General features: G+C 36.6%; 4 protein-coding genes across 8 annotated transcripts; 1 reads left to right on the top strand and 3 right to left on the bottom strand.

Annotated features, from left to right (window-relative positions):
* Nucleotides 1-1,582: 1,582 nt before the first annotated feature.
* Nucleotides 1,583-6,259, top strand: popdc2 (popeye domain containing 2). Of its 4 annotated transcripts, none has more exons than XR_006924407.1 (4): nt 1,583-2,432; nt 3,511-3,619; nt 3,765-4,348; nt 5,218-6,259. XR_006924407.1 is itself a non-coding variant. In XM_046839614.1 (4 exons), exons 1-4 carry the CDS (start codon nt 1,939-1,941, stop codon nt 5,288-5,290), a joined length of 1,122 nt encoding a protein of 373 aa, XP_046695570.1. In that variant the 5' UTR covers nt 1,584-1,938; the 3' UTR covers nt 5,291-6,259. The 4 variants fall into 4 exon arrangements, 2 of the variants coding, with proteins under 2 accessions (XP_046695554.1, XP_046695570.1); XR_006924406.1 differs by having other exon boundaries at nt 5,214-6,259; XM_046839614.1 differs by having other exon boundaries at nt 1,584-2,432; nt 3,765-4,206; nt 5,214-6,259.
* pla1a (phospholipase A1 member A) lies at nt 5,675-12,002 on the bottom strand. 2 transcript variants are annotated; one of them, XM_046839576.1, is made up of 12 exons: nt 11,732-12,002; nt 11,529-11,625; nt 9,661-9,880; nt 9,377-9,554; nt 9,157-9,265; nt 8,751-8,852; nt 8,487-8,579; nt 8,074-8,259; nt 7,163-7,252; nt 6,856-6,964; nt 6,536-6,691; nt 5,675-6,438 (listed from the first exon to the last, which is right to left on the bottom strand). In XM_046839576.1, exons 2-12 carry the CDS (start codon nt 11,605-11,607, stop codon nt 6,357-6,359), a joined length of 1,404 nt encoding a protein of 467 aa, XP_046695532.1. In that variant the 5' UTR covers nt 11,608-11,625; nt 11,732-12,002; the 3' UTR covers nt 5,675-6,356. The 2 variants fall into 2 exon arrangements, with proteins under 2 accessions (XP_046695532.1, XP_046695539.1); XM_046839583.1 differs by having other exon boundaries at nt 8,074-8,241; nt 11,529-12,001.
* Nucleotides 12,003-12,235: 233 nt separating this feature from the next.
* Nucleotides 12,236-14,982, bottom strand: hsd3b1 (hydroxy-delta-5-steroid dehydrogenase, 3 beta- and steroid delta-isomerase 1). Its single transcript, XM_046839628.1, has 3 exons — nt 14,723-14,982; nt 14,238-14,402; nt 12,236-13,369 (listed from the first exon to the last, which is right to left on the bottom strand). Exons 1-3 carry the CDS (start codon nt 14,871-14,873, stop codon nt 12,561-12,563), a joined length of 1,125 nt encoding a protein of 374 aa, XP_046695584.1. The 5' UTR covers nt 14,874-14,982; the 3' UTR covers nt 12,236-12,560.
* Nucleotides 14,983-15,349: 367 nt separating this feature from the next.
* si:rp71-68n21.9 (kelch-like protein 9) lies at nt 15,350-22,127 on the bottom strand. The gene is made up of 8 exons (XM_046839566.1): nt 21,603-22,127; nt 21,164-21,278; nt 19,849-20,134; nt 19,598-19,730; nt 19,289-19,485; nt 18,347-19,190; nt 17,454-17,567; nt 15,350-16,877 (listed from the first exon to the last, which is right to left on the bottom strand). Exons 2-8 carry the CDS (start codon nt 21,166-21,168, stop codon nt 16,381-16,383), a joined length of 2,076 nt encoding a protein of 691 aa, XP_046695522.1. The 5' UTR covers nt 21,169-21,278; nt 21,603-22,127; the 3' UTR covers nt 15,350-16,380.
* Nucleotides 22,128-22,150: the final 23 nt, after the last annotated feature.

Here is a 22,150-nt window from a genome sequence, read left to right as displayed (position 1 = left end):
ATATGCTTCTGTAGTGGATTTTCTTGAGGGGTTTGGTTTAACTAATGTCCTAGAGAAGAAGCACGTTACAGCAGGGGCTTAGTTATTCACCCTGCTTATAGGACATGGAACACTGCAATGGCCAACAAAGAAACCTTCAGCATTGTTAAGGACTTGCCCCTACTATAGATGTAGGCGCTTAAAAATGTTGAAGCAAACCATAATGACCTAAAGGTGCTGCAAGGCAGAGAGATTTCACTCAGTACAGCCATTAAGAGATGACAGGAGACAGTTGAAATCTATAACCAACTTTGGAGGATGGGTTACCTATAGCTTAGGTCCAGAATTGATAAAGACATTATTTATAAATGTCTTATCTGGGTCTATTTTCATTACAAGTATATATAGGAAAGCTTTAGATATGGAGCCAGAACACTTACCTTTTCCATGTGTCTATGCACAGATTTAGCCTAGCTAAATTAATCAAAAGTTTAAACATTTAATAATAATAATAATAAAAATATTAATATAATGGTGGTGGTGTATTTATTTACTGTTACTAAATGTTTTATTTTTAAATGCCCCTTTTCTTTATTATTCTTTTACCTTTAATCTAGACTTAGACTTGATCTAAACTAGTTAGCTTTACACATGATTTAAGAATAAGATTCACAATTGACATGAAGATTTAGCTGAACAGCTGCATGAAATCTCTCCAGGCTCAGTATATCATAGTACTTGGCTGCAGTATATGAGCCACGCGTGTGCCCTCACATTCTTTCTGGCTGAGTGCCTTGTATGGATGAGAAAGTCTCCTACTCTGAAGTGCAACATTCGCTGTTTATCAGCCTCTGCCACAGAAGGGACTCCATTCACAACACAGCTCAGGAACACAGATTGGAAATTGAAAAACAAAACATAAAAAAAAAGACACCCACTAATTATAAATCCATATTGGTGACAAAAACACATTTCAAATTACTTACTAAATGCAAGAATAACAGTCAGAGAACTAAACATTAAATATCATTAATTTATTTTTTATTTAATTATAAATGAATATGAGAAATGACATTTACAAATGTAGTATACTAAAACACTAAAGTACTTTTTACTACTAAGACTGCAGGGTGTTAAGTTATTATAAAAGAAATCATAAAATAAAAACTATTCCTAGCTGCTGCACCCCATAGGGAGGCAGAATGGTACAACCTTTTGGTGGTAGCTCTTAGACTAAAATATGTAGAACTACGAGGACAGACTGTCAACAAGGGGAGGCAGTAAACAATGTAACATGACCTCTAGTTCTATTCAAATAAGAATTTCCTGCATTACTACAAGCCAAAACCCAGCACACATCTCCTTTAAGAGTGCCAATTATGCTAAAGAGAATATTTTTACTGTACAAAAAAGTAGCAAGCCCGTGTAACTTGCAAGCCTGCTGCAAAAGCTGTTGCTTTTCTCATTTGTTATCATGTGCTCATCTCACTCTCCCTGTGTTATGTTAAGTAGCCGGTCTGCTTTCTGTCTTTGACTCTTTCCTCCTTAGATTTCAATTCCAAACATGGTTATCCTTTCCAGGGGTGTCTCACTTCCCACCCCAGCCCATTCCTTTCCTGCTTTGTGTTTCCAGCAATGCTCACTCCACTGTAAGAGAGAGTTGAGACACGGGGAGACGAAACATAGCAGGTGATACAGTGGGAATTAAAGGCAGAAGGGGGTGCAAGAGAGATGAAGAAGCTCACAGAATGAAGGCAGCTACATTCCACATGTTTGATTTTACCAGGGACAAATGGAATAGAGAAGTCGCTAAGATGGAACAGGGGAACATTTTGTAACTTCATATGTGGGTTTAGGTTCTAAAGAATATTTATGACAAAGCAAAAAAGAACAGTCCTCTAAAGGTTTCTCCTGGACCCGAAATAAATCTCTTTCATGTGGAGGCTGTGCGAGTAGAACATGACCAGCGCCAACTTTAGCTTGAATACAATAATCTATGGTCATTCACTATGTACAGAATGGACCAACAGCACAGAGGGTGCCATCTACCATCTGGGTAACACAATTCTTTTTTTAGGGTATATGGGCGGTAGTGGAACTTATGGAGCACTGTACATCTTCAGTTTCCTGGCTCCTGCTTTCCTCTGTTTGGCGTTATGGGGCTGGCTGTCAGTGTTTGGCCTCGATGTCTTTGTCTGGAACATCCTGCTGATGCTGCAGTGCTTTGCGCAGGTGTGCCACCTGATATTTCGGCTGATGCGGGATGGTCTGGCTAACGAGGAGCTTTCTGCCCTCTACTCTGCAGTCTATTTGCCACTTGAGGTACCTGTGCAGGTGTTCAAAGAAATCACTGCTGTTTGTGAGAACAAGGTGTTCACTCTCAAGACTGAGGAGACTTACGCTATAGAGGGAAAAACACCCATTGACCAGCTTTCCTTTCTGCTCTCTGGAAGGTTAGTAAGAACATTCACAATTAGAATGGACACATTGATTAATGACCATTATTCTTTAAATCTGCATAGAAACAGGCACATCCTGTGTTTAAGTGCATAAAAAAATTATTAAATCTATGCAGCTTCAGCTGTGTGAATGTAAGGTCCCTCTAACTAGCCATCATATAATTTGCATAAAATGATGTATTTGTTGCACATGTTTTGAGAGTGAGTCAATAATATACTACATTTATCCAATATAAGAAAATTAGTAAATGGAGAGAGCAAAAAAGGTTTATATAGTATATATATATATATATATATATATATATATATATATATATATATATATATATATATATATATATATATAACACATTCTCAGTGTATAGCTCCAGAGGTTTGGCTTTTGCTATGCATTCTTCTTATTGAAATGTATCTTATATTTTTATATATTTCTGTAACAATTATTTAAAAAATTGTTTAAGAAATAAAATCTCCAATAGGAAATTATATGAACTATAGAATACAATAAAAAATTTGTATATTATAAAAACATTGTAGAAATTGATTTATGATGATGATGTTGATGTTGATGATAATGATTAAAAGCACTTATTACTCTACAAATGACTGATATTGATCCAGATCTGCAAATTCTGATACATGTTTATGTTTACAAGTTATGTGTTGACATTATACCTACATTTTTGAACAAGGTTTCATACAAATATGCTTATAGTGTATGACTGTACTTACTATAGCTCTAATTACTGATGATATTGATTATGATTATTTGCCTGCAAATCAAGCATTTAGTTTAATTATTAAATGATATATCGAAGTCTAAGATGAAATGGATAAATTACTGTATACAGCTTTAATGAATAAGAACCATTGTCTTGATCTTAAATTACACTATTTTGTAAAGAGGATAAACTCACTTGTATATTTGACTAATCATTGTGTTTAGTTCAATCACTGAGTATTTATTTTTTTAGGCATATTCATTTTAACACAACATTTACAACATTTTTTTATTTTTGTCAAGTAAGATTTTTTAAACTTTTTCTGTGTTCTCTTTTTCTATAATTCATAGGATTCGTGTGTCTTTAGAGGGTCAGTTTCTTCATTACATATTCCCCCACCAATTCCTGGATTCTCCAGAATGGGAATCCCTCAGACCAACAGAGAATGGCAATTTCCAGGTGCCATAACAAATGCTTTTAGAGTCTCTTAAACTTAATATGGTGTAATGCAACCTCTTTTTGCCTTTAGAATAACCAATATCTTGAATTCACATCCAACATTTAACTGGCATCTCTTGAACACTCTGATTTCCCCCATTCTTAGGTGACACTAACAGCAGAGACGGATTGCCACTACATCTCCTGGCGCCGCCGTCGTCTTTATCTTCTTCTGTCCAAAGACCGGTACATTGCTCGACTCTTCTCTGTCATGCTTGGCAATGACATTGCAGACAAACTGTACGCTCTTAATGACAAACTCTTTGTCAAGAGTGGGGTACACCTCGACATCCGTCTGCCCAGCCTCTACCACGTTCTTGCCCCAACACCACAAAGTAGTGAGGGGGGCAGTGGCAGTTCCGCACCCAGGGGAAGCCAAGGGAATCAGATAGCTGTGCCAATAGACGCAGCACTTAGCAAGCAGCATGTAGGTGCACCAAGCTCTCAGCAAGGACAGAAGAAGGACCCGCTTGTCAAAGGTCAACCTTCGCTTGTCAAAGGTCAACCTTCCCAGCGACACTCTTCCACGGATCCTGAGATGCCCTCGGGTGAGGACTCAACCAGCCTAGTCCTCGAGGACTTTGCTGATATGATAGGCTCTCTAGTGGACTATGGGAGTGAAAGGGATTATTTGAAGTAAAAAAAATAGTGTGCTGAAGCTAACACACAGGGCCACTTCTTAAGTTACATGTAAGTACACACAAATAGGTTAGGTGTGGGGAGCAACGTGTGCTTTGCAAAGTGTGTTTTGAAGTGGCATGGTTGCACTCATCTGGCATCAAGCACTTGACTAACTTAAGAGAATGCAGAAGTGGAATGTGTTTTAAAGTGAATGTGCATTTGACATTTAACTCTTTCACGAGTGATACTGAATGCATGAAAGAGGTTCAAATAGATGTATTCTGTGTGGCAAAACTGAGCTGAAATTTTGCAAGTTTGTGCAGTAAATTACTGTTTCTTTGAATGTATCTGTGTGTTTATGTCTACATGGACTGCTGTGAGTCAGAGGAAGGAGAAGTCATTGGGCTCTTTCCTTGCCTCACATGTACTAAAATGAATACATTACACATTTTCCTATACATGAAAAGTTTAAATATAATTAGTGAAAAGGAGTTACTCAATATTTTCCTTTGACAACTGTCTCATCGCCCTGCATATTTGTTTAAAGGCTGGAAATTCATGATCAACCAGCCAAAACAGTAGACTCTTTTAATCCACCTCTTGCTTCTTTTGAAATACATGCTTGCACCATCTGTGGGTGATATTGCATTTCACAAGGGGGTAGAAAGGGTGGTATTGGATGGCATGCATGACAGCTGATGGAAGTAGATAAGCTTCACTGTCATTGAAATGCTGACCTTGTGCACAAGGCCTTTGGAGGAATGAAAGGTATGACTTGGGCTGTGTGGACAGATAGGTGACACCATACTTTGAAAAGCGACTTGTAGTTATTCAGGATAGATTCAAAACATATTTTAATATAGAGGGTCTACTTTAATGGTAAATGACCAAAATGCAAATGACCACTTGTTAATTTTCATCATATATTCGACAGATAGTGATACTCCTGGAAGGTTTCGATATCAAAGAGGACGTGCTCCACTGGCTCCCACGGATACCCCGAGGCTCTAAAAATAATCTAATCCATAAACAAAGCCAAGAGTGAAACCAGGGTCTCAGCAAGTTCACTGCATGCTTCTCATTTCCTTTGCTGTTGTAGGTTGTATTTCTATAGTACAGAGATATACTGTAAATCTTAAAGAGGTTTTAGAAAGGATTATACAATACTACTATAGAAATACATTTTCCTTCCACTGGCCTTTATCAACTTGTTAATACCATTTATGTTTTTGCTTTAATATTGCTTTAATGTCTCAGTATTTTTGTGGATCTGAATATAAGTAAATGTTCCACTTCACTTTTTCCTTCATTTCCTAGCATATGTGTTTTTGCCTTTTATTTTTTAACACAAAGGATAAATAACAAGTACAGGGAAAACACTCAACCGGCAAATACTACTTTATGTAAGTCTTTAATTCACTATACAGAATGAATGTATTTTCATGGGGCCAATTTTATCCATAATAAAACCTCAGTGAAAAATCAGTTCATAGCTGATATTAATCCCAGTCTGCAATGTGCCTTCAGTAGAATAAGCTTTAAACTACATTTTAATTACCAAATGTTAAACATAAATATGCCTGATCATTGTTATTAACAAATAATCTATACATTAAATATAAACAAATCGTCAAGCAACTGTATATCAGAACTTATATATGTTAGCTAATAAAGCACTTGAGATTTCAACATGATCAATTTAACAGAAATGCATAACATTTTTGCATTATTTTGTATTAAGAGGAACAATATCATCAAACAGAACTCCAGTAATTAAACAGTGCTAAAAAGTATAACTGTATAATTGCTCTGTAATATCTGACTGAACATCTTGAATACTGAATAATACATTATTATTATACATTATTAATATTATATATTATTATACTAATAATAATACATAAATGGTATTTTTTACACTATCCATGATTTATATTTGCTTATTAATGAAACACTATTAAATGATGATATCTTTACATATGCAGTTCTTATGTGTGTGCTTTGTTAATTGGTGGATTTATAAGATGCATCTTCCAAATGTTTCCATTCCATTGGGTTCCTCTGTCCCCTGTGGCATTCAGCATGCCTGGATAAAGTCATGTGACCAGGGTGCACTCCTGCCAATCTTTATGTTCTCCACACACAATGTATCCATCGTTCTAATGACAGAAAAATCACAGACACACCCTCGCATTCACATTATGCACTGCCAAAGAGTTATGTTTTATACTTTGTGGACATCTTTGTTGATTTTACCTCGTCTTGGGGATTTTAGAGATACAGATGTATTCAAAGTGAATGTTTCCTTGTCGGTATAAAAATGCTCCAATATTCTTTAAATGGATGGACTCAATCTTGCATAGATGCTCTGGGTGTCCTACCACGGTTTTATAAATGGCTTTGTAGGTCTGTCTGCAATATATATATATTAGAAGAAAAATCTAAATATACAAAACAAATTGTATTATTTTGTTTAAACAGCATCACACTCTTTATATATACCAGTAACATGATTTAAAATTACATCCCCAAAGTTGCAGTTAGTAGTGGATAAACTGGAAAGATGTTATACATACAGCTGGAACTCCTTCTTTGTCTTGATGTTTTGCATAGTGACCAGAGTGACCTGCACCACTGCACTCTTTGACAGTGGGGACACTTTCAGCTCAATCATTATGTGATTAACTATAAAGAAATACAAAGCACAGATGAAATCAACAGGAATCCGGATTTCTGATGCAAGTATGTGTTTTCATTTGTGAGTTCTAACCATGTTAGTCTAAAAGGTTCTTTTTAATCAGTGGCCACATACTTTTCCAATCTTATTCACACTTTTAAATCTCAGCTGAAACATGATGATTATGTAAGCAAAAACACGCCCACCGCAAAAGGGGACTCCAGACGTAGTCAATAGGTAGACTTTTTCATGGATGGGTAATGATGATTCTGTTATCCCACTGTTCTTCAGCAAGCCTAAAACACACACACACACACACACACACACACACACACACACACACACACACACACACACACACACGAACAGGATGGGAGTTCACAAGGAGTTTATTTAACTGTCTTTGAAAAAGACACTAGACATAAAACAATTTTACACCAATATACAAATGCTATAAGCCTTTATAACCTTAAACTTAAATCCAGGAAATACTAACATTTGCTACTATGGTTCTGTTAACCACCAACAGAGAACATAGTGTTTTGGTTTGAAATCATAGCAATAATGATTTAAACAGATTTGAATACATTATCTATTTATTTTCCTATTTTCATTTGTAGGATGTTCATTAGGCTACTCAGTGGATGAATAATGACATATTGGCCTAAAACCAGCATTCCATAAGGCACAAATGCTTTTCATCAGGACTTAAGTTACATGTGGAAGGAATGTTGAAGTCCATTGCATGGTATCATGCACACGCATATTCACACTCTTTTACACCTAGGTGAATTTATCTATCGGCATGTTTCTGGAAGATGAATAAAAACTTGAGAACAGAGTGGAATCCCATACAGATTACTTTCCACATGGAGAAAATTCACACAAATTTTGAGAAATCAATTTGTCACTAATGTTGCTTATTATTAAGTCTTAATAAATGTTTATGTATGTGATAAAAAAAAATGAAGGTGGTATTTTTCCTATATTCTGGTTTTAAATAAAACTTAATATTTTTTCATATGACAAAAAGCATAAAATTATCAAGCTTTTATAATAAACACTACAGAGACTGTATATTATATTATAGGATCAGTGGACAGAAAGCTTACTTTACCTATCTGAGGGCAAACGTTGTTAAAGGGACCATCACAGCTTGTACATTGCCCGGCCAGGAAGTCTTCATAACTGGAACAAGGGAATCCAGTGAGCTCACATGAGCCATTTAGTGCACTCATGTACACATGCAGCGCCCTCATATGGTCACAGATTACATAGCCATATACTGGAAAATAAATAAAAACTGACAACAAACCAGAATTCTCAGCTACTGTTTTTAACTTCATAATCAGCTACAAAGTTTTCAAAGTTTTCAATAATTACTTACTAAACTGTTAAGACACAATCTTGATTTGCTGGTTTGTAAACACAAATTGCAAACACGACTGCAAGACAATGTACATAAAGCAAGATATATTTTTTTATCCTTGTTGTTGTCACAGAGCAAGGCAGAGCTTTTTGATCAATTACCTGATGCAAAACTTGACCGTACACAACCAGTTTGGTCCAGTCCACCATTTACAAAAAAATCCACATGTCCAACAGGAATAGAAATGCCAAAATCTGCCAAATGAAATTGAAATTATTGGGAATTGAACTGATAGTATTGGTAAAAATCAGGAGCATGAAAAGCAGCAGTTTATTATGCAGCTAAAATAACAGAAGATATAAGGCACTTGTGTTATTATTCCCATTTTACAACAGACTTAAAGATTTGTGAGATTTTATTCTTACAGTCAGAGTCGGTGTGTATAGCCTCAACAAACATTGCATCTGAGGGATCCAGGCGGTCAAATGGGTCAGCTTTTTTAAACATGGGCCCTGCTGGGTCCAGTCCTGTAGAAAAAAAAAAGAGAGAGAGGAAAATTGTACCAAATTTAGCATAATAGTAAAATAACCACAAAATTGAATGTTTAAGACAGAATACAGTGTTAAATATTGTTCAAGAATAAAAAAAAAAATTAGTTCTAACCAATTATTATTGTATTATTATTGTAATGCTTACTAGGAAACCACGCAAAGAAAATGTAAGACATCAACAAATAACACTTTAGAGTTAAAAAATCTGCACCTTGCTTAGTTTTTAGTCTGATAAAGTAGGCTTTAGCAAATATTAGCTTACCATGTACAAATGACTCACCTGTAATTCGGCCCAGTTTGCCTCCAAATAAAGTTCCCACAAATCCTGCTACATGTGCTCCCACGCTTATGCCAATGAGATGGAATGATTCCAGATTGATACCACTGGTCTACATTAGCAGCACAAAAAGCACTGTTAAGTATCTAAATTAACACGCAGTGATAACTGATTGTGTCTTGTATATGCTTGAAGAAATAAGATAAAAATATAACATACTAACCTTAAGCTGATTTATAAGAACTGATATCTGCACAGCCACCTCCTTGTAATTATCCACAACCTGGTTGTAGGCATAAGAGGCTCCACATAGCCAGTCTACCACCAGGATATTGGCATCCTCCTTCTCTAACAAAGCCTGGGCTAGTCCACTCACCCAGGAGGGCTTCCTGCCTAAGGCACTAAACGAGATGGCATTATATTGGGACAAGATTTAGAAATTGATCTCGGTGAAACAAAGGGTACAAAGGAATACAAGTTATTCTCGGAGTGCAAAATATTCCCTACCTATAGCCATGAATAATGACTTTAGTGGGAAGTGTACTGTTAAAGTGTGAAGTATGTTTCTGTGTATGGCTGAGACAGTGTTGGGTGAAAAGACTAGCGCAGTCTGCATTCTTCCGTGTTAGCAGCAGGTACTGAACATGTACACCTTTCGTTCGTCTGTATTTTTGCCATGTTGTGTTGTTGAAGTCTGCACAGTTTGCGTTGGGTTCTTCATCACTAACTGTGATCATAGAGAGACAAAGGGATTGGGTGAGAACAGCACTTTGAAGGTACATTTTATACAGTACTGGAGTTTCATTTTTAGTTATAGCCCTCAGAATTAGTGTACAACACACTATGAACTGACACAGGTGAAGAGATGTCTTCCCAAAAACCACCACAGTTGTTTTTTCAGACTTATTACCAGAATTATTATATACAAGGTGGTATAAAATGTTAGTTGAGAATGCGGCAGCCAGAGTTCTCACAAGGTCGAGGAAATATGATCATATAACCCCAATCTTATCGTCCCTACACTGGCTACCTGTTAAGTTTCGAATCGACTACAAACTACTACTTCTTACTTAAAAAACACTAAATGGTTTAGCTCCCATGTATCTATCCAGTCTTTTAACACACTACAATCTGTCACGCTCCCTTAGATCTCAAAACTCTGGACTTCTAATAGTTCCTATTACAGTTCCTGTAGAAAGAACATTACTTATAATCTTATACTCCAGTGATCATGTTAGTTCTCTCTCCAGTGTTCTGTATTGTTGAAAGATTTATGATCACACACTTGATGTCACCCAAATGAGGATGGGTTCCCCTATTGAGTCTGGTTTCTCTCAAGGTTTCTTTCTCATAACATCTAAGGGAGTTTTTCCTTGCCACAGTCGCCACGGCTTGCTCATCAGGGATAAATACACACCATTCACCTTGACTGTTGATTTCTGTAAAGCTGCTTTGAGACAATATCTGTTGTGAAAACCGCTATACAAATAAACTTGACTTGGCTTGACTTGACTTGACCTTGACTTGATTTAAAAGACGTTTTCGTTACACTTGAACAGATGGCAGCACAAGGATGGATGCACAGTCACAGGGAGCACCAAACCTTCATAATTCAGTTTGCCAGAAGACATTGTTCTGTGAACGGAAGCTGTGTGGCCGGTGCTATTCTCACTACATGCCTTACCACGTCTGCTTTTCTGACCACAGGCGCATCCTGTCACTGAGCTCTCCTCACACATGAGTTTGTTGGCAGAAATAACATGATCTCATTTCTGCAGCCACTCTACTAGCCAGATTTGGCTCCTGCGGACTTCGCCCTTTCCCCGAAGATAAAAATCCAGGTCAAAGTTTGCTGTTTTGACACAATTGGGGAGATCAAGTGCGAATAGCAGAAGGTGCTTAACATGCTTCGAAAAGAAAAATTCCAGGACACATTCCAGGAGTAGCAGGAATGCCGGGAATGCTGTATTTCTATGCAAGGGGACTATTTTGAAGGTGATAGTGTGCAAACATAGATAAATAAAGTTATTTCTTGTAAACAGAACTAGTTTAGAATCTTTTTTATACCACCTTATATGATATCTCTTGTAAATCTCCTGTTAGTAGAAGCATAGCTACTAAATTGTAATTACTGAATAATATGCTTTAAAATTATTAAACTCAAATAAAATAATCCAGAAGAGAGGGTTTTAGCAAAATAATAATCTTAAACCAACATTAAACATAATAAAATGTAATAATATTAACAGTAATTTAGGTGATACTTTTACATGATTTGTGTGTCAAATACAAGCAGTTTATATTTTATGTTTAAGTGTATATCAGATGGGTAAAAGTATAGTTTATAGTATGTTATTAAACATCAGCACACTTACCTACCACTGATGTCGCGCAGAGTGACAGAAGGCACAATAAGGTTATTTGCACGATAAGGTTTATCCGATTGAAGGTCATATTTCACAAAACTAAGATCTGCCAAAAGGATGAGGCAAAGATTTTATACTGTTTTTATGATGATGTGGTTTCTCGATTTTTTGTATGTCGAGTATGCATTTGTCTTCATAAATCCGATAAAAACCTGGTCTGTTCTTCTTATTCTGTAGCCAGCACTCCTGTAAGGCTTGAAATCCTAAAAAAATCCATTGAAAATTAATAATTTCTTTAAAATATTAAATAATATGAGATGAGAGATTATCCAGTTTTTCTGATTTGCAGCAACAGTTAGGTTTGTGTGAGAACAATCCTGTGAGTCAGAGGCAGCAAAGTTTCAGATGATTAAAAAAACCCAACTCAAGTAATGTGAAACAAATGTCTTGTGTTCATTGTGGTGCAGCTGGTTCCATGACCTCACTAGGCTTTAATGCTTGTTTGTGTTGTGCCGCTGGACTCTGCACTTTGGCACTGCTCATTTCAAACATCTGAAATTTATTTTTACTATGGGATTGAAGAGCTGTGGGACAATGGCTTAAACTCTTGATTTAATCTATTTTTTGGTGTATTTACTGTTAATGATTCCAATTAAAATGCAGCAAATCGTGTAGATATACTTAACCCAGAACTTAAAAAGTGCATAGACAGTAAATACAGTGTTTATCTTTATTGATTGCATTTTTGCACTGATTACATTATGTCAAATAAAGGTAAATCATTCAAATAACAAAACTGATTACACATTTTACATAGTCCACATTTTGGATCAAAATAAAACAATCATGGTAAAAAAAAAAAAAAAATCTTAATTTTGTTTCTTTGGTTTCTTGATATGATTTGAATAATTCTTTCTTTATTTATTTTTTATTAAGTTTCTGCAGGTATCTTCTAAACAGGAATGAGATATAAAGCAGTCAAATTCTATTTTATTCTATCAAAACAAAAAGTAGATAATTACCGAACTCAATTATGAATTTTTATTTCATATTGATTTTTTGTCTTTCTCCGGGTAAGACAGATGCTAACCAATCAGTAGTACGTTTACGTGCCTCTGCCCAGTTATAACGAGGAGTGTATCCCAGATCTCGGTGGGCCTTTTGATAAGAGAAGGTGAAAGGTGTGTTTAGCATTATCAGGAGCTGCCTATTCAGTGGTGGAGCGAAGCGAAGAAAGGGACGGAGCACAAGTTGGACCACCTCCATGAGGAAGCAGAGGAGGTACAGAATGGAGAAAGGTAGAAGGAGTCTCTCCTGTATGCTGAAGCCAAGTGGTAACAGGACAGCATGGTTGAAGTCAGAATAGCTGACAGGTGGAGTGTCATCTGAGATGTAGTAAAAGTTTCCCCCAACCACAGCTCTCTTCTCTGGATCTCTCAGTGCTCGTGCAGCCTGCAGATGTGCAAGAGTTGCGTTTCCCACATAAACAGGATTGACTACAGCTTCACGTCGTGAAGTCCTCAGTAACACATCGCCATTCTGAATTCCATCCCTCATATGGCCTAAAGTAAAACGGCAGCCCTCTCCATATATATACATTGGCCTGAGAACACAGGTAGCCAGCCGGCCCCCATTTTGAAGTATTTCATCCTGGGCATTAAGACAAAGCTGCTCAGCTTCTTTTTTGGTCTGGCTGTAGGGAAACTTTAAGTAAGAGTTGTACACAGTGTCCTCATTGCCATTGATGACTGGGTCACCACGATGATTTGGACCAGCAACCTCAATGCTACTAGTGTATATAAATGAAGCAACATTCTCCTGGATACATGCCTCGAGAAGCAATTTGGTACCTAAAACAAAAGAAAATGATGTATTTGCATTCAGACACTTAAAACTCGGTTGCCTCTGTATTAGAGGTGAAAAACAGAGGTATCATTTTCTGAATCTGCTTCAAATATTTTTATAATTACATTTTCTTTTATCTCTATTCAGATTTAAGCAAGAGGTAAAAAAAAATGTAAACCTTTTTTCTAACTTCCTCAGTGGAAAAAAACAAGTACAAAAGTAGAACCTGATGTCACTGCTACCAACAAATATAGTTTTTTTTGCTGAGTTGTATGGCTAAAAGGTCTAAAATTAAAATCGTACAGAACTAGAAGTACTGAAGTACTGACTTTGCTGTGTATATAAATAATTTCAAAACCTACAAACTCTAATCAGTTCATTTGCTGGATAAAATGTTAATTCCTTATATATTCTACAAACAATTGATCACTTTTTGATATATTGACCTAACAAGAATATCTATTTGACTGATGGACATACAGATTAATCAAAAAAACAACAGTTCCTCAACCACAGCAGCAACACTCAAATTCATAACTGGTGGCCTGTCTACAGTTTGAGCATTCATTCAGAGTAACTATCAGATCGAGCTCATAGTTATTTAGGATTTAAATTGTAGATCTATCCTGAATAATGCATTTATATATTAGTTGGCTTTATCTCTAATCATTACAGGCTTTCTCTATCTCGTGTATAAGTTACTTGTAGCTTTCCATCATTAGAATTCAAACATCATTCAATATGATTTTTGTTAATTACAACATATTAAAGGTATAAAATTGTCCATAAGCATATGTTGTTCAGTTTATGTTTATAATATGCTTATGAATAAACGCTGGGTAAAGAAAACAAATCGGCGTAATAACTCCTCACCTTTGACATTTATTCCGTGCAGTTCACTGTAGCTCTTAGCTCCAGTGACATCGATGAGAGAGGCAGTGTGGAAAATGATAGATGCTCCTTTACATACTTTCTTCAGTAGGTCACTGTCCCTGATGTCGCCTTCAAATGTACTCAGTTTTGTTTCACCCTGGCATTCTAACAGCCACAACCATTGAACGTTACAACTTATTGCTTGTTCTCTGAACATTTTATTCAAAGCCAAACATTTACTTTACAGGAACACGTGATTGATCTTTATGTAAATTTTATTATATTAATGCAAGCAATAATTAGCATTTTTACATATTACTTCTAAGAATGTATTTTATATATATATATATATATATATATATATATATATATATATATATATATATATATATATATATATAAATCAATACAAAAGCGAAACATTTCAAAGTTCCATAGAGAATTAAGAAGAAATTCTTAAAAGAAATATAAGGATGCACATTTACCTTCTAGTGACTGTATGAGTTCAGGTCGAATACATAGGTCTAACAGTCGAATCTCTGCCAGATTCTCCTCCTCTAGTAAAAGCTTAACTAGCTTTCCTCCAAGAAAGCCACATGCCCCTGTTACCACACACACATCGCCAGTAAAAGACATAACTACAGGTTTTGCTGCCTAGAATGTTTCAGAGACAAGGAGAAAAAGATTGCTGAGACACCCAGTGATGAGAACCGCTGATGTCTGAAGGCAGAGCGATAAAAAGGGAGGCATGTTTTTAAGCTATCTGCCAAGGACAAATCCAATGCCACTTTAGAGATAAGAGTACTGGAAGAAAAGCACTCTACGAGGACTAAACTGTCAAGGGCATATTGGTCAGAGGTCTGCATTTTTCTTTTAGGGTCTGTTTCAAGAGAACAGTATGACAAATAAAAGGGAAAAAGTCTAACATGCTGGGCCACCATGAGACAATAAAACAGGGGTCAATACATTTTCCCATAGATTTCCACACATCTCTGGAACAATACAGAAGTGATAAAGACCATTCTGACCAAAGAATAATTCACCCAACTGATGTTTTCATGATTGTGTGTGCTGCAATAGATATCCAGAGTGTATTTCCACATCATAACAAGTGTTTTTGCTATTGCTTTAATGAAACATTTGAGCAAATGAAAACAATATACATACAATATACAATATACATCATCACTGCTTCAGCCAGTTCTGTATATTGTCACAAAGCCATGTGTTATTTGCAATAAAACTCCAGAATAAAGCACATTTGAGCCACATTCAACTGTCCAAAATATAGCAAAAGAAAATTAACATTGGCTAAATATAAACAATAAATGTACAATATACAGTATAGCAAAATGGACAGCATAGTTACCATTTAGATAAGTTATTCCTGGTGAGAATTTACTTTAAACATACTTAAACAAGTTTTTAACTTAAAAAAATAATAATTTAAACAATCCAGTCTTTGCACTTCCCTGCACATCTGGAAAACATGCTGGTATGTGAACTGGCAACACAGAATTGCCCAGGGTTTTTTTTATTTATTCTATTGCAACTTCTACTCTTCTGTATTTTACCAAAGTAAGCTCTAGAGCATGAACTGTATACATTCTTTCCTAATAATTCTTTTCTGAAGTGGCATATTAAAGTAACAGTTTAAAAACCATTGTTTTTACACCACAGTCTGTGGTCAGCAGAATGATACACATTTGGTAAATGTGTTTTAATCAGATATCATAGTATGTCTGGAATGCTTTTCAACTACTCTGAGCTTGTATAAAAAGTAGGCTTTATGTTTTGTTAATGCTATGCAAAGAGTGAAAAGAGTAGAATAATACACACAATGCACACAAACAAAAAAGACAGTTTCCACTTTTGTCCCTCAATACTCTATAAGCATACTGTACTCCTTAGCAGCAGTAGGTACAAAAGCAAGAGTGGCCATAAGACTTAAAAGGCCACATGAATCAAATTAAATGGAATTTCATAGGCCCATATAATGTAAAGTATATTTTATATGGTGTTTATAGAGAGGCCCCGTCTAATTTTTCAAAATTCTCCACTCTCCATTAAAATGTAAAACAAATATAGTATATACTTTACTTGTGTATGATTTAGACATGCCAAAAAAAAATTTCACTGTTCCTCAGTTCTTTGTTGTTTGGAGAGGGCATTCCTGTAACTGTACTTCATCTACAGACCCACTTGGACGATGTACAGTCATGGTGCAAGCACGTATACCCCCTAAAGGCTCTAGCACATTAAAAACCCTCTCCCACTCATCTTTTTCAGGGTCATAACACTGCACAATGTCGACCATACAACGACTGTTCCAAGAATAGCCTCCTACCACATAAATTCTGCCTTTAAACACGGCCACGCCAACATCACTCTGACCACGGGGCATCGGAGCCACCACTGTCCATTGGTCAACTGCAGGAGTGTAGTATTCACAGCTGAGAACATCATCATAGTCATTTGTTCCACGGAAGTGGTTTCCACCTATAACGTAGAGTCGGTCTTCTTGTGTGCACATGCAGTGAAGTCCACGAAGTTCCATCATGTCTGCACGACGACTCCACATGTCTGTGTCTGGGTTATAACAACACAACTCTTTCTGGAAAGCATCTCTCGTTATTCCTCCTAATGTAGGAAAATAAATATTGACAAAAAGGTTGTTGTGTTAAACACTATGTTGATTTTGCATCGGTGAAGAGATGTTTTACTTGTTCACTGGTTTGTCAAGCCTTTGTAAGTTTGTAATAACTGTCAGCAGGAAGGATGTGGTTAGGAGTGCAAACTAAATGACCTCACTTGAATACCAACCCCCCCACCCACTTCTTTCGGTCTTTCAGGCTACTCATAGCTCTCACGCATTTGAACAAAGGTCAGTATTTTTTAAAAGAATCCAGTAACCAATATATTCCTATTAAATGAATGTTTTTAACAATCTCATTCTCAGTATGAAGGGTTTTATGTGAGAGTTACTAGGTACTGTTAATACTGTAGCAATAAACCTGTGTAAAAATACCTGTATGGGATCATTGGTTACACATTTAATTAAAGTGCCTAGGCAGACTAAATGAAAAGAAATGACACTTTATGGGTCTAAATTAGCTACATAAAGTACTCCATTTATATCCCTACTATATTTTTTTTTGTCATTTAACCAGACATTGTTGTATAATTTGTCATCTTTTATAGACCATTGTTACTTACCTGACACATACATTAGTCCTCCGTGTACTGTACCAGCATGGCCATAATGAGGCTCGCTCATAGGTGCAACTAAGGTCCACTCATTCTTGCTCAGGTTGTAACACTCCACCGTGTCTGTGGGGAAGATATTTACTAGAAATTTATAGTTTGCCGTATTCCCAAGACTTTTGTATATAAATAGACAAACTTATTGTGAAAGTGTCAATCAAGATTAACGTCAGTTTTAAGTACTTAAAGTCTCAATTATCATTCAGTTACTTCAGGCATTTAATATATTAATAAAGATATATTAATAAAGATATATATATATATATATATATATATATATATATATATATATATATATATATATATATATATATATATATGAGCACCTAATCATCACACTCATATGTGTCCATTTCAAAAGCATGGCACTAGTATAGAGCTGATGTCCTCTTTCTCCTTGCTCCTTGCTTGCTAACTATGTCTATATGGGCCTCAATTTGTGCACATCAGCATTGTCATGATGGAAGAGGTTTGGCCCCTTCTGTTCCAGTAGAGGGAAATCATAATGCCGCAGCATACAAACATTTCTAGACAAATGTGCATATGGATGTGATGGTCAGGTATCCACATAGTTTTGGCCATATAGGTATTATTTAGGAACTACTATGATGGAGGGTAATAGAAACATATATATTTATGAGAGCGAGGAATGTGATTCTTGACCTACCAACTGACCAAAGATATTTAAGCATTTATTTATTTCATGCATATAACCTTATTACAGCAAGAATGGGAGTGCTATGGGAGTGCTTTTGATGCATTCTTGGGAGAACTTTAAATCATGTACAAAATGATCTACTAGTTAGAGTCAGATTTGAAGATGTATCCAAATTTCTGAAACTTACCAATCTCACCAGTGGCATTTCTCCCCCCAGCAGCATAGAGCTTCCCCTTCAGAGCACTCAGATGGAAGAATGTCCGCTTCTCATTCAGAGAAGCCACCTGCAGCCAGCGATCAAAACGAGGGTCGTACCTGTATGCACTGTCCACTGCGGTCTTACCCTTTGTGTCATAAGTGCTCTGCCCTCCTACAATGTACAGGAAGCCCCCTAAAAGAGCCACACCATGCTGGTAGCGAGGCATTTCCATTGGCTGGAGGGCTCTCCAGATGCCTCCAGCTTCCTCATCATACAGCCTAAGCTCCCTGCTCACAACTAGCTGTTGCCTCATTACCCCACCCAGAGCCAGTAAGTGTGTTGTATCTGAACGAATGCGCGTCCTCTCTGTCTGGAGCAATGGCTGAAGGAACGGCAACATCTGGTAGTTGCTAGCCTCCAAGAGTAGGTTTACGCAAGCTGTGTCAGAACGCATGAATGGCTCCTTGCCTTCCTTTTCCTCTATGCTTCCCTCCCCAACCTGGTCCTCCTGAGATATCTGTAGGAGTTCAGCAGGGCTCATTAGAGGAAAGCGAATGTGGCGCATCAAGGTGTAGGCTGCAGGCCGGCGTTCACTAGATTTATGTGCTAGCCAAGCACGGGCAGTGCGATAGAGTTCCATCTCGGAGAATCCCTTCAATGAATCACTTGAAAGGGCATGTGCAATACTGGCCTCAGAAAGCTGCAGAAAATGACCACTCTGCACTAGAGCTGAGAAGTTCTGACAGACAAAGTTGTGTATGTGGGTCTGGACGTCCTCCAGAAGAAGATCGTTAGCAATGCGTTCAACCTCTGTACAGTTTTCTATGGTGACCTGACATATAGGGGGGTGGGGGGGATACATACTTTCAAAACAATATCAGATTTTGATCGAGCAATTTCAGAATTCTGAAAAATATGAAAGTCACATACCTCACTGCTAAGTAGCTGATTGCAGAAGTTGAGAACTGGAAGCACCTGGAGGAAACTGGCAGCCTCCAGAGTGTCTTGGAGGGTGCTTAAGTTCAGACTTAGCTGAGAGGTATAAATAAACTCAATAATGTTCTTCAGGCCTGTGCTGCTCACTCCATGTAGTTTAATTTCAGTCAGCTCCTGTTCTTTCATTCCACCTGCCAGATAGGGAGCCATTCATTAAAGTTTGTGTTAGAAAATGTATAATCTAAATAATTTATTTGAGCACTAAGGACATACATAAGTTTATTTAATATAATCAGGATTCACCTGTAAACATGGCTTTAAAGTAGTCGCTGGCTGAAGCCATGATCACTCTGTGAACTGGAAAGGTTTCAGTGCTATCGCCAGGCATCAGAGTGACATCACACAAGGTTTCATCACAGCGAAAATGATACAGACCCTGACAAAACATTACACTCAAGGTTGGTACAAGATTATTAGCATACTGTTTTATTCTATCCTAATAAAAATAGGGCAACACAAATTTTAATTAAATCAGAATTAGTAATATTCTTTACCTTAAGTATGGCATTTCCATGCTCTGTGCTACTGAACACCTGTATTTGAGGCTTGGGAGGAATACTAGGCTTTAAGGAGGCATCAGAGGGCTTTGGAGAGACTTTGGGAGCAGGACATATAGGTTTTGCTGCACCCTCAGGAGGTTTTGGAGCAGGTTCGGGTTGTCTGGGTGGAGCAACAGGTGGAGGCCTTTCCACTTGAGGTGGGGGCCTTGGAGGTTCTCTCTGACTCCTGCTTCCTATGCGAGACAGTTTTCGGTGTAGTTTTCCCTCCTCTCCGCTGTTTCTAAAAGAAAGCTTTTAAACTGAATACATTTGGATTTCTTTCATTCTTGTACTCCAAAAATTGTTCACACACCCAATTTTTGTTGTTCACCAGTCTTATCTGACAGGCATGACAAAGTAAGTAAGTATTAATGGTTTCATGGGCTAAACAAAAATGCAATACTCTGCACTTGGGGCTTTGACCTGAAAACCTTTACAGAACATGGGAAAAAAGATCGGCATGTATCTGATCTTTACCAGAAGTCAAACATTTACTATATTTTCTATAACTAAAACACATTACATATTCAAAATGTTATCCTTTCTTACATTTTAAAGACAGTTTGGTCCATGTTTATGCTGACCTCACACAATATTTACTGTTCAATGATAAATGTTCAGTCCACAAAGGTAAGCATGTGGAGTTTTTGGAAGGAAAATATTAGGAGGTTCTCTTGGCTAAATTTAACCAGAATATTTGATCAAAAAATAAAAAACAAGACCAAAGATGTATGCAAAAAAACTTAAAGGGGGTGAATATATAATGATGTCAAATTGCAGAACCTTTCTAAATGATCCAAAAGACAAAAAAACAAAAGCTCTCCGTAACATCTGCCCTGCTTAGCTATAAGTAAGGGATAAGCAAGGATCCTTGCACAACTAATGCATAGACTCGATTTACTTATTTCATAAGCAAGGATCAATTAGACAGTGGCATCTAAAAATACTCTGCATGTTCTCAAACTATGCATACAAGTACACACTTAACCAACCAAGCGTACAAAGAACCTCATTTAACATTGTCAAAAAAATGTTTTTCTAAATAATTGTATTTTTAGTCAGTCCTATATAATCTATACAACAGTTAAGCAGCATTGAGCAGTTGGCATTCACATATAGATTATGATCAGTATATAGTAAATAATCTGTATTTACAATGCAAAGTTCAATAATATTACATTAATTTATGCCAATTCTTTTTAAAGCTTCGCTGATAAAAATACCTTATAATTTTAAAATGAACAAAAGAATTAACAGAAAACAATCTTACCCCATGTTTGTGAAGTTAAAATAACAATCGCTTGTCACTGTATTCACTTCAGGCAAAAGAACGTTTAAATGTCGTTCTGGGATCACACTGAAAACACTTTCATAGAACTGAGTGTCTAAAAAAAGGAAGTGAAACGAGGTTAGCAAGACCTTGTATGCAGCCTATATAAAAAAAAAAACCCACCAGAACAGGTGTAACATAGCATAACACAAAGTACGTGTCCAAAACTTTCAGATACAGTCATTTACATACTTACATAAACACATCATTTACACTTAAACATGCAATGACCTTTGCACCACTCATAATTAGATGCCCCCCAAATTTATAGATCATATAGAACAAAGATTTTACAGCAAATAAATAATTAAAAATGTTCATAATATCATAGCATTTCCTCAAAAAATGGAAGAAAAGGGTTTCCTATACAGGAACTTACCGAACACTGATACGTTCTGTGAAGGTTCAAGGCCTTCTTTGCATCACAGCACTAAGCATCCTTACTGCTACTGCAATGTGCTGTTTACCACAAGCCACTCAACTTCCTGTGTCACTTCTCTTTTCTTATTTTTTTGTCTGTGTCTTACTAAGTCACATGGACACATTTCTTCCTCTTTTAAATGCTATATTTCTCAATCAAGGGTTTTAGCAATTTTCTATACAGACATTAAGGGACACATGGATACACTGTGACCTGGGGTTTGTGTGCTTGTATGGGTGTATTTGCATATACATCCACTCTCATCATCTAATCCCAATGTCTCTTACATTACAGTGGTGTTTCCCTATTCTTTGATGTCTTGCCTTTAGTGCTTTTTTAACACTGCAAAGAATAGCAGACCACACCAAAGATTACAGTTTACTTTAAATAGTTGTGTAAGAAAAATTGTGTCAAGCACCACATATATATGTGCTATACCTTCACTCATTATACCATTGTGGAGTTGACATGAAATAAGTAAATCGAGTCTATGCATTAGTTGTGCA

This window comes from Silurus meridionalis, chromosome 3, assembly GCF_014805685.1.
Source record: "Silurus meridionalis isolate SWU-2019-XX chromosome 3, ASM1480568v1, whole genome shotgun sequence".
Taxonomy (NCBI): domain Eukaryota; kingdom Metazoa; phylum Chordata; class Actinopteri; order Siluriformes; family Siluridae; genus Silurus; species Silurus meridionalis.
This window is presented reverse-complemented; position numbering and strand designations above follow the sequence as displayed.